The sequence below is a fragment of the Halyomorpha halys genome, unplaced genomic scaffold, assembly GCF_000696795.3.
Source record: "Halyomorpha halys isolate HHAL.00 unplaced genomic scaffold, Hhal_1.1 Scaffold474.1, whole genome shotgun sequence".
NCBI classification, from domain to species: domain Eukaryota; kingdom Metazoa; phylum Arthropoda; class Insecta; order Hemiptera; family Pentatomidae; genus Halyomorpha; species Halyomorpha halys.
In genome coordinates this window covers 839,420-851,187 of record NW_027108830.1, presented here as the reverse complement: position 1 = coordinate 851,187, position 11,768 = coordinate 839,420, and the positions used below count along the sequence as shown (strand labels likewise).

Genomic DNA, 11,768 nt, shown 5'->3' with positions numbered 1-11,768 from the left:
TATATATATGTTTACAAATTGATTTTTTTTACAATGTGGGTTTAATGAGGTTCTAAGAATATTTTTCCTCAATCACTCTGATTTATAATAATTAATTAATTACTTTATTAAAACATGAAGCACAGAAAACGAGAACAGTTAATAAATCCATTAACCATTGTCCATGCCCTATAATACCCCACGCGATTAACAGTTCTGAGAAAGCCATCCATATTTATTTGTATTACATTTTGGTCTTCTAGATTAATTATTTTTTTTTAGGTAGTGAAATCTAAATCCACAAAAATATATAAATACTGTAATGAATATATTATATAGAACTTACGAGTTGATATGAAAAGTTAACAAATAATTGAAAGACCCACTTTTCACTTCACGAGTTAAGGAAAGCAATAAGTATTTTAGGAGAAAATCGAGTGTTATCTTTTTATTTATAGAAGATAAATGTTAGCTTAAATTATATAGTTTGTATTTCACTTTCGGACCATTGACGAAGAATTTCGTTCGTTTATAAAAAATTAATTAAATATATTTTTTAATTAATTTGTACAATAGTTTATCATTGTTTTATAAGGAGCAAAAAGCATAAGATTTAAGAATATTTAATTTATCTTCCAATAAAAATTGTATTCTTGATTAAATAATTAACAATAATAATAATTTAAAAAAAAATAATAAGATAAAAAGAAACAATTGAAAAATTATTTATAAGAATTTATTCAACACAAGAAGTTAATCTGTTCAGTTAAAAGAATTTGTCTTCTTTTCTCTATGAGGAATCACGAATTGAATTTAGAAAAAATAATAACATAATAATAAAGAATAGCCAAAAGAAGCAATGCTATGATAAATAGTATACAAATTAGTAGTCTATGATATCAAATGTAAAGATCAGACAAAGGAGCGTAAAGTGAAATATTAGGAATATTATTGATATTGAGCGATTAGAAAAAAGAGAACATAAAAGTATTGCTGATGTAAAACTGGATTTAATCCAGAATACCTACAGGAGATTTGAGAGCGACTGATAATCCGGAAGATAAAACTACTGATGCATCTCTCCTACCATATAGTACACAATATAAAAGGGAAAATATAAAAGGTGCAACCAGGAGCTGAAGGGTCTTAGGAGAGATGGAATTATGGAACCACAGGAAACCTTCAAGAATTGTATGGAGAGGTCGAAATGGGCCGCGATTTTTTCCATTTTTTTTACAGTATATACAAACCTATATCTAAAACCTAAATCTAAACATATCCATAAATACAACTTGGCCCTTCCTTTGCCACATGGCATTATGAGGGAGTGGGAGCATGATGATACAGTTGTAGTTTAAACTTTTCACAGGGTATGACACTTCTCCAACTTACTCATCAGCCATAATCAGGTACCGTTTACCGGAGTAATGGTCGAAAAACCCAAAAAAGATTGAAAATTTAAAAGTTTTATGGCTACCAAACCTTCTCCCGAAATCTCGGGTTTGACTTTTAAAGTCTCCTAAAATTCTAGGTGGAATTATTGCTTAGTCAAAATTAGGGTTTATACAAAAACCGACATTTTAGAAAACTGGTTTTTGAATAGCAATTTTTCCAGAAAACCGGATTTAACCGGTTTCGAATTTTTATAAAAAAGTTTAACAGAAAATTTAGTGATTAAAAGCAGTTTTTGACTGAAATTATTTACTGTTCAATTTTATTAATAGTAAAATTTGTTTATGCAGTTTAGTAGAACAAAGAAATAATAGTTGACCAGGATTGTTGTTTATGCATAATTTTCACATATAAGGATGTAAATATGTTTATAATAGTGAAACGAGTTATTCAGCAAAGGGTTTGAATAAATAAAAACAATATATTTTCATATTTTTATGATAACCATATCATTTTTTTTAAAACCAAACATATTAGATACAGATGGATACTTATTAAAAACAATTAGAAAATATATAACTGTGTATTATATAATGTAAATTATAATCAAAGCCGAAAGACAAGAGGAAATAAAGTTTATGCATACACACTTATTAAAATCAATTTTAGTTTTAAAGACAATTAAAGGTAAAGGACCGAGTATTTTCTATTCCGGGCAATTTTAATATAAATTTAAATATTCTATTTATTTTTTTGTTTAATGAAACATGATTTCAGAAAACAGAGGACGTCTATCGATTTGCTATTTAGCCGTGTCCTAAGTTTATTCACGAAATTCTCCGAAATAGAAAATACCCTCTCACTTGCAACCGAAGTGTTATTCATACATTGAAAACCGATATTTTCTACTAAAAAACCGGTTTTCGAATTTCATAATTTTCCCCAAAAAACCGGTTTTTAAAAACCGACAAACCCTAGTCACAATATATCTACAAAGATAAATCTTGTAGATATTAGAGTTGGATCCGTAATTTGTTTTTCTATTTTTTTTTTTTTTTTTTAAGGGTTGTATCAAAATAATTTTACTTTTTGGAATTTCCTCGTCGGTTACATTCTAAAAGCTTTAAGATTTTCACGGATCGAATTTATATGAGATGCGATTGCGTCAATCGACGTAGAAAAAAAAGTTCTAAAAATTCGAGGTTTTTTTTTTTCCGCCAAAAATTCTTCCGGAGTCAGATTTGCTTGCACATTTATTTTTACTTATTTTTAATAATTGAAAAAGAATAGAAGCAGCCATATCATATTTTGCCACCTTATCTAGCACCTAAATGTGTAACTAACTATCATTAAATCCCGTTGTTCAACTAGAATTAACTTTATTCTGTCGTTAAATATATTCTTCAATCCGGTTCTTATAATCGTTATCACAGATAATAAATAAAGGAAGATTCTTTTTTAACAAGAACTAATTTGAACAAATCTCTAAATCCGTTTATCTAGTTAAAAATAAATATAACATGAACTCTCCTGCAATTACCGACATATAATTCGGAAACATAGCTTAAACATTAGAAAATTTAAGAAAGAGGAAAAAATTAAACACTATTTATTTAAGGATTTAGTTTCGAAAGTTATACCTCTTGGATCTACACCTTTTATTCATTTAGATAAAAGCAATATTTCAAAATTAAACTTTTTTATATAAATATTTGTTTGAACAAAAATGTATTCAATGAATTAATTACATGTAAATAGCTTGTCTCCTGCCCCCCTTTCAATACATAGAACAGTTTGTTTTTGTTTAAAGGCGTAAAACTTTTTCGTCATCAATGCCTATGAAATGTTATAATTATAAATTATTTTTATAACACATACAGACATTCACTTACACATACATACATTATTGTGCTTAAAAATTTTAAAAAATATAAGAAAAAAATTAAAACTAAAAAAAAATCTAAGAAGAGCTATAAATAAGCTAATAATTTATTAATTGGAGAAGTTTGTCGGGGGGTGCGGTCAGCAAAGAACAACATAAATAAACAAAAGCATATTTATTTATTTTATGCCGACGTTTCGACCTGAATTTCAGGTCTTCATCAGGGTTTATGGCGTAGAAGGTAGGCTTGCAACTGAGAATAAAGAATATAATTTATTTATGGAGGCGATGCGCTATTAAACATATTAGCTTTTTAAAACATTTGCTTTCTCATCTCAGATAAATTTAGGGTGAGTCATATTCTGTTTATTGCTGGTTAATAACGGGGGCATTCTTCAAAAATATGTTTTTCTGACATTTCGGAACGGAAAAGGCGTATAAAACCAAAACTTTAAGAAAATTGTATATAATTATAGCGGTAATTTATTAGTTATTATTTGCTTGAAAAAAATAATTATAATTTTTTTTTAACTTTTAGGGAGCAGTTACCCCTCGCCGGGTACGCCCATGGATTTAAATAATTGCAGTTACATGCAGATGGAGTGAATGTTTTAATAATGTCTATCCTCTGTTTCAGATTGTATTTTTTACTGTTCCTAATCACTTTCTCACTAATATGTGACGTTAACGCCCATGGTTTCAAACTGCAAGAGAATTTCGAGCCGAAGAGGGTAAGAGAAATAATTTTAATCGAGATTAGGTTTAAAGATTTTAATGGCTTTATTTATCTTTACATGTAATATACAGTAAGCTGAAGTAATTCCATCGTAAAAAATATCGAATCCGAATACTTAATACAAATTACATGTTTTGAACGTCCCCTTAGTCTAAATAAGCGTGTCTCGAAAAATATTATGAGTGTCTGTATATGTGTACATTCTTAACGAAAAGTCATATGAATCTATAACATATAAGGCTAGTATATCACTGTGATATTGCGGAAACTTTTTCAATAATCGATTTATCGGAAGTGCCACACTATATAATCGATTTAAAATATTTTTTAAAAATTTCGATTGGACCTGGTATATCTATATCTTTATTATCAGCTAAGTTTTATCCTCATACAAATAACCCCTACAGAGCTTTAAATTCAAATTTCGAATTTACAAAATTTCTTCCTCTAAATTATCTTTGATTTTATTTGAAATTATAAAAGATAAAAGAAATGTTTTCGAGTTCCCCTGGATCTATCTTGATTTATTATGTAACATCTAGTCTGCAATAATTATTAGTAACAAATAATGATTATCTTTTATTTATGAAATTATTATAATGGGAATATAATGTAATATAATTACATATACATTTACTTAATTTTATTTTAATTAATTGTATGCATTTTAATTTTCAGTTCTTCACTGGCACGTGGTTTGAAACCCAACGACTAAATAAGGCTCTTACAAACTGGGGGAGGTGCCTTAAAATAGATTCCGCTTTACTTAGCAGGAAAATAAATTTCAACACATCAGCTTATATACCCTTGTAAGTAAAGGTAGATTATTTTATAAATTTTTGTGTTTAATCTAAATATTGTAGTAATTGAACTTCGCAATTGTTGGAAATTAGATTTTATTTTCACTGGGTCGTAACATAGCTATCTTTCGAAGGTATTGTTGATTTCCTGTCCTACTCCAGTTCTGCCTCCAGTATACCTGATTCTGGAATTAGGTACTTTATCTTAAATTGTTAAAGTAAATTAGATTTTAAGACGAATTCATATAAGGCAACTTTTTGATCTAACGCACCCTGAAAGCGCCAATCGCCAAAAAGCGTTACCAACTTTTTTACTGAACTTGAAGATTTAAATGTAAATGGTACTGATAATCAAAAGACCCTAAAGTCTTTGAAATTAAATTGAAAAAATGATTTTTTATTTTTATATACTACCAGAAGTCTTCTTATGTTTTATGATAAGACAAGTGGTTTTATTTTATTTGTTTTTTGTCATTATTTTATATATTCTGTTAATTATTGTTGTTCATTTGTATATTTTTAAATTCATTTTATTACTTTATTTTATGAAATGTTGTAATTTCATCTCTATTTTGTAATTTACTCTGAGGCTCCAAAGCGTAATTTTGACGTCTGTAAATTATTCTAAAGGGATCAATCCCAGAATAAATAAAGATTATTATTATTAAAGAAGAAAATCATGAGCGAATAAAATAAGTTTCGGTATTAATCTACAGCGGATTATGACAACGGATCTTTGTAGGAATATGAAATCTGTAACGATTATATTCCATTAATTTTTTTTTTATTTTCAATACTGTTGAGGCACAGATCGTCAAAAACCGCAACAAAAAAAATTATTTCCGTTTTTGGTGATATTCGGCCTCAGGACACTTCTCTCAAAAAATTCCTTGACATGAATTCATCTTAAAATCTAATTTCCTATAGACCAAATGCCACATTATGACCTAGCGGAGATCAATTAAAAACTTTGAAAATTATTGATCCCGTGTATATATAATTATAAAGTTGAAATAAATACGGCCTCGTTCCGTAAGGTGATAGCAGAACTGGGAAACCATTCATCATAATTCATATAAGCCATGTTCCGATTCTATACTGACAGGGGGAAAATTGATATTTCGTCTTTAACTGAGGGTCATGTTTTTTTTTTATATAGAAAGTTATTATTAAGCATGGACTATCAGATGAAATTTCCTCTAGGAAATATGGTTTGACTTACCTATTTATATCTTTTCTAACCCATGGTTATCATGGACCTAGGGAAAAACGTTTTGTTATTTTTTAAATCAAAATTTACTCTTTAGGCCGAAGATACCCCAGATACAGATACTTTTTCATTTAATAAGTTAAACCTTCGTATAAATGAAGTCCAGGTTTTTTTTTCGGGTTTGGTTTAAAGTTCAATTCGGATTTGCCAAAACGGTTTGTGAGAAATTAGGTTTTTTGGCATACGTAAATTTTTTTACGTAAAAGTTCATATGTCCTATTCTAAACATAAACGCAGAAAATCCACATGTTTTACTCGTCTAAGATTCACTTTTTTTAAAAAAATAGGAAGCGATAGCTGAGGAACTATTTAATGTATAATTATGTAATTATACATTAAATAGCATAGTAGACAAAATTATTTGAAGGCAGATTTCAAGTGGCTTGACAACATAAAACATTTTTCTTCAGAAACGTTGTTCGACGGCAGTGTGGCATAAGGTACACTTTATATGAAGGGAGTCTAAAGACATTACACAACGTCTTTTAATTTTTAATTATATATTATTTAAGTTATATATTATTTTATCATTATGTTATTTTATTTATTTATTTTTCATACAGATAATTTGATTATGTTCATCTTGTCTATTCTTTTGTTTGTATATATTTTAAGAGAGTTTTTTTTTATTATAATTTTATTTTATTTTATTATTTTTTATTTTTTTTTTATTTTAGTATGTATGAGATCATTCATCACTATTACCTATTGCCCACAACTCTGTGGCAGATTGTAATATCTATCAATAAATAAATATATCAAAAAAAAAAATTAATTTACAAACTGGTATCACAGAGTGTCCTCCACCAACTTTGCTAGACTTCTCATCTAAACTTTAGATTCAGAATAAGAAGCTCCTTATCTCTAACATACTAGTTTATTTATTTGGAGGTGTGGGTGAGTTGAGAACTATAGAAGAGGGTAATTAAGTCAAACTATAGAACAAATGTCTTCTTCTGGAAACAGCATTTCTAAGTGGTAGCTAAATAGGAGTATTGCATAAAAATTTGAAGTGACAATTCTCCAGCTTCAAAGGAGAAGGCAAGATATACCCTATTTGCAAATGTGTGGAAATGCAAAGGAATACAGAAACACTAGGGAACCGTCCTTACATAAGATGTGTCCCGTCTCGGTTATAGAGGCACACACTTTGTGGTATAACATTTAAACTTATTTATATATCTATATTACTAAAATAATAGCATTTGCATAGCAACAAGCTACTATATATAATATATTACTATATATTGCATTATATTATTCTATATATACTATACATACTATAGATAACTTTAGTTAAGTCATGAATCTTCCTACTGGAGTTAAGATTCCCCATTTCCGTTTGTGTCTGATATGCTTTAATTCGATGTTAATTAAATTGAGGTCTGTTGGCGAATAAGCTGAGATTCGCTTTCAGTTTTGTAAAATCATTATCGACAGTATTAAGTGATTTTATTACTTTAATTGTAAATTTCATAATAGGTGAATTTCATTTGTTATATTCGCATAATCTCTTTAATATTTTATCTTACATATTATTCTAAATAAATAATATAGTTCAATAATTTATTATTACTTTCTTTTTAAAAACACTTGTATTTTAAAGAATTTCACAACAAATTATATTTTTACTAAACTGAAAATGAATTTCAGCTAAGCCAATAACAGACTTCAACTTAATTAAAACCGACTTACAGCATATTAACTACGGAAGCTTTCGCAAAAGTAGGGAAATATAAAAAAAAAAATATTTTTAAGAAAAATAGCATTATGTTTTATTAAGCCACTTAAAAAACCCTTACAGTGGTATTAGAAAAGATTCTATATATTTTCGATTAAACATTTGTCTTTTTTACTATACCGTAATTTAGAATTATATAATACTTACTACTTAAATATAATTATTAATTTTTTGGCTCCTTTTGAGTCCTGCTATCATCTATTTAAAAATTAAATTTAGATATATAATGCATCTTAATTACACACAATTTTTGGAAAATGAGAAGCGAAATGTAAAACAATCCAGAAAGGAACTACGAATTAATTTAAATGAAAGTTAATCTTATTAAATTTAGAGGTTTTCTAGATTTTTTTTAGCCTATCTGATGCTGAGAAAAATATGCATAAGTAAAGTATTGTTTAACAAAAATATTAAAAATGTTCTCTATTTGTCCACCAAAAAGGTTCCTAGTGATAGTTGAAGTCAAATCATATTTCTTAGTAGGAATTGTTCCTGCATTATGATGCTGCAATGAGAACTCAATTACTTTGCTTGAAAAGATACAAAATATATATTTTATCCTATACAGTAGAGAATCGGACCATTGTCTATTTAACCTTTTTTCTCTTTAGATGTTGCCCAACATTTGCGAAACAGGCAGTAGATTCACTGTATGTATATTATATGTGTATATAATAATATGCGGTATATTTATATACTACTATGCTGTATATGTTTATAATATGCTGATAAAAATAATAATAATTCATGAATTATTTATCCTTTAAAAGTAATTTATAATGTTTTATTGATCGTTTTATTTTTTATTCATTAGTTTCTGATAATTATTGTCGCACTAAGAAATCTTGTAATACTGTATTGCCCGATTCCTGCTATGATATTTTACACTACTTTAAATAAATGAATTTTATTTTAATGATCTGCTGCTATTCCATTCATAAGATAATATTTATGCAGATATGAAATGATTAAATTTAATCACTGTTATTTCCTTCAGATAAAATGAGATAATTTTCCGATACAAACACGCCCTGATGACAGAACATTGAAGAAGATTTGCCATATAACGTAAATTATCCAAAACTGAATGGTATGTCAGCTGAATCATCTAAAATGTATCAGTGTGACATTTCTAGTTCTAATGTGTAATAGTAAACCAAAAAATAAAATAGTAAAAGAAAAATATTTAAAAATGGAGAACTAAATATATATATTTTTTTTTATTCAGATAAATAATTTTTATAAAAAATAATAATGAGATACTTTATAATATAATAAAATGAGATACTTATTCAATTTAAACACATCCTGATAAGAGAAATTTACATTAACGAGGACTTGCACTATAACGTTGATATTCCAAAAGCAAACGACTTAAGATGTGAGATTTCTGGCTCTAAACCAGAATACTAAACTAAAAACTAAAATAGTAAAAGAAAATATTTGAAAATACTTAACTGGAAAACTAATTCATTATCCTTTTTAATAGATTTTTACAATACGTTTTGCCCAATTACTACATACGAGAGTAATTAAGGTGTATATACTATACGTATGTTATGCATATTATATGTTTAGAGAAAGAAGAGTAGAAATTATGTTTATATAACACTTGTTGCATTATTACAGTTTTTCTGAATGATAACATATTTGTTTTCAATGATAGATCGTTTAAGCACTAATTATTTCTTGTCTGTTTCACCTCTTGGCCCTTGGATCACCCGAAGAACCACATCCATCTCGTCATTATAAAGGAAGCCGAAAATTCAAGGAAGGTTTCCTTGAGAGCTGAAAGGAACTGGATACCTATATAATAACTATAGTCCATTCCGGGGACGACATAAAGCGGGTAAACGAAAGAATATGGATTGTAGGTTGAGTGATATTCTCTTTGAACTGCCTCCACGACTTAAGTATATGGATGTTGTACTGGAAGTTGTGTGGTCTGTTCAAAAAGACCATCCAACCTATATAGTACAAGAGCCCAAGAGAAAAAAAAAAGCAATTATCTCACCCCAATTTTTGATTACTTTAATGAAAACTATGTATAATTACTAATCAAAATTCATGAGTCTGCCAAGTATAGGTAGGGGGAATAAAAGATGACGGTTGTTTCAAAGCTATAAAAAAAAACTAATTTTTCATTCGGAGCTTTATATCTTAAAAAGTAGGAACAACACAAGAAAACCTAAGAGAACGTCATCTAAAGAAGGGCAAATTTGCTAAAATATGAGCTCTAATAGAGTTATTTACGTTAAATAGTTTTCGAGATATAGCTTTTTAAAAAGCAACATTTCATAAAAATTTTGTATGGGACGTACTGAAAGATCAGTAGTTAGTGAATTTATTATGATAAATCCATATCTCAAAAACCATTCATAGTTCACATGAAATTTGCTAAAATAATTTGATCTGACATAATTTGATGAACAAATTTTCATTTTCCTAATTTATATTCATATGTGAATATCATAAAAACTACTACCCCTACGAAGATAAGTGTCATAAACTACTTTATAGCAAGTTAAATTTCCTCTATTTTGAGTGTTGTCGGACATATGTGCGTCTTATGGATCTAGAGATATATTTTTCACTGAAAGGAGATATATTTTGGAAGTACAGATGTCCAATGGTTTCTGAAATGAAGTTTTTCAAAAATCACACTTATTGTTTGAACAACTATAAATCAATTTATTTTAGCAAATATCATGAAAACTACTATTTCTGCGAAGGTAAAGGTCAGAAAGTTCTTCTATAGTCCATTAAACTAGCTTTAATTTGAGTGGTAATAGACATCTGTACGTCACACAGTTCCTGAGATATAGATTTCTCAAAATAAATTAGCTAACTACTAATCTTTCAGAAGATTTTTAAGAAATTTTGGTTTTTACAAAGCTATATCTCGATAACTATTGGACGTAAATAGCTTTATTATGGCTCATATTTCAGAAAATTTACTCTTCTTTAAATAATGTTCTCTTAGATTTTTTAGTGTTGTTGGTAGTTTTTAAGATAGAGCTCCGATTGAAAAATTAATGTTTTTTTAAGGTTTTGAAACAGACGCCATTTTTTATTACCACTACCTATACTTGGTAGACTCATCAATTTTGACTAGTAATTATACATAGTTTTCATTCAAAAATTGGGGTGAGATAACTGCCTTTTTTTCTTCTCGGCTCTTGTACTAATAGTTTAATTTCTCTTATTTACTCGATTTATCATATATCTTGCAACAAACTATACTTGTTCTTCGCAATCTGTTCAACCAATTGCCCAATAATAATTTGTTTCGGCTTTATCTACACTCAATACATTTGTTTCATTTCCCCATCCCAGTACTTCCTTGGCCGATTGATCTGATCTTCACGCAAAATTCATATTAATCGACTTATTTATCGAGAAACGTTAAAATATTTATTGAGAGAGTGAATTATGTTTGTATTTATTTTTACAGACTCTACTTTAGATGATTTCTTAAAGTGGAAAGACGATTATTTACTACATTTTATAGGAACAGAGGTTTCAGATATATGGGATAGCAACAAACCAAACCCAGACAGGAAACATAATTAGAATCATGTTAGAAAAAATATTGCAAACCGTATGAACAATGTAATTTTCAAAAGAAACAATTTTGACGGTACTTCAAAGTTCATTGTTATTAAAATTTGTTATTTTTATTGCGATTAAAATCCCTGAATTTAATAGTTTTTTATGACATGAATTATGAAAATTAACCTTTACTCAAAAACTTAACAAAAATGGAACCTCTTCGTTTTTCAACAGGATTCCATCAGTTGAATTAAAATTATAATACAAAGTTGTTTTTTTTTTAATTTCAGTCTTTTCAGCAGAATGTCATTCAAATCATCAACCTCATTGGACAGTCATAATAAACCACAATTCCTAATGGACGTTGCACAGTCAAGTTGGTATTTTCTTTTCACATTTTTCAATATACATATATA

The 11,768-nt window shown here is 28.0% G+C and overlaps 1 protein-coding gene across 1 annotated transcript in view; it reads left to right on the top strand.

Annotated features, from left to right (window-relative positions):
* Positions 1-3,890: 3,890 nt before the first annotated feature.
* LOC106683239 (uncharacterized) overlaps positions 3,891-11,768 on the top strand; it is a gene marked incomplete at its 5' end in the record, with an annotated part of 9,900 nt that continues 2,022 nt past the window's right edge. Inside the window, 3 exon segments of the mRNA XM_067047159.1 lie at positions 3,891-3,984; positions 4,668-4,798; positions 11,643-11,728. Coding sequence (XP_066903260.1) covers positions 3,891-3,984; positions 4,668-4,798; positions 11,643-11,728 — 311 coding nt within the window.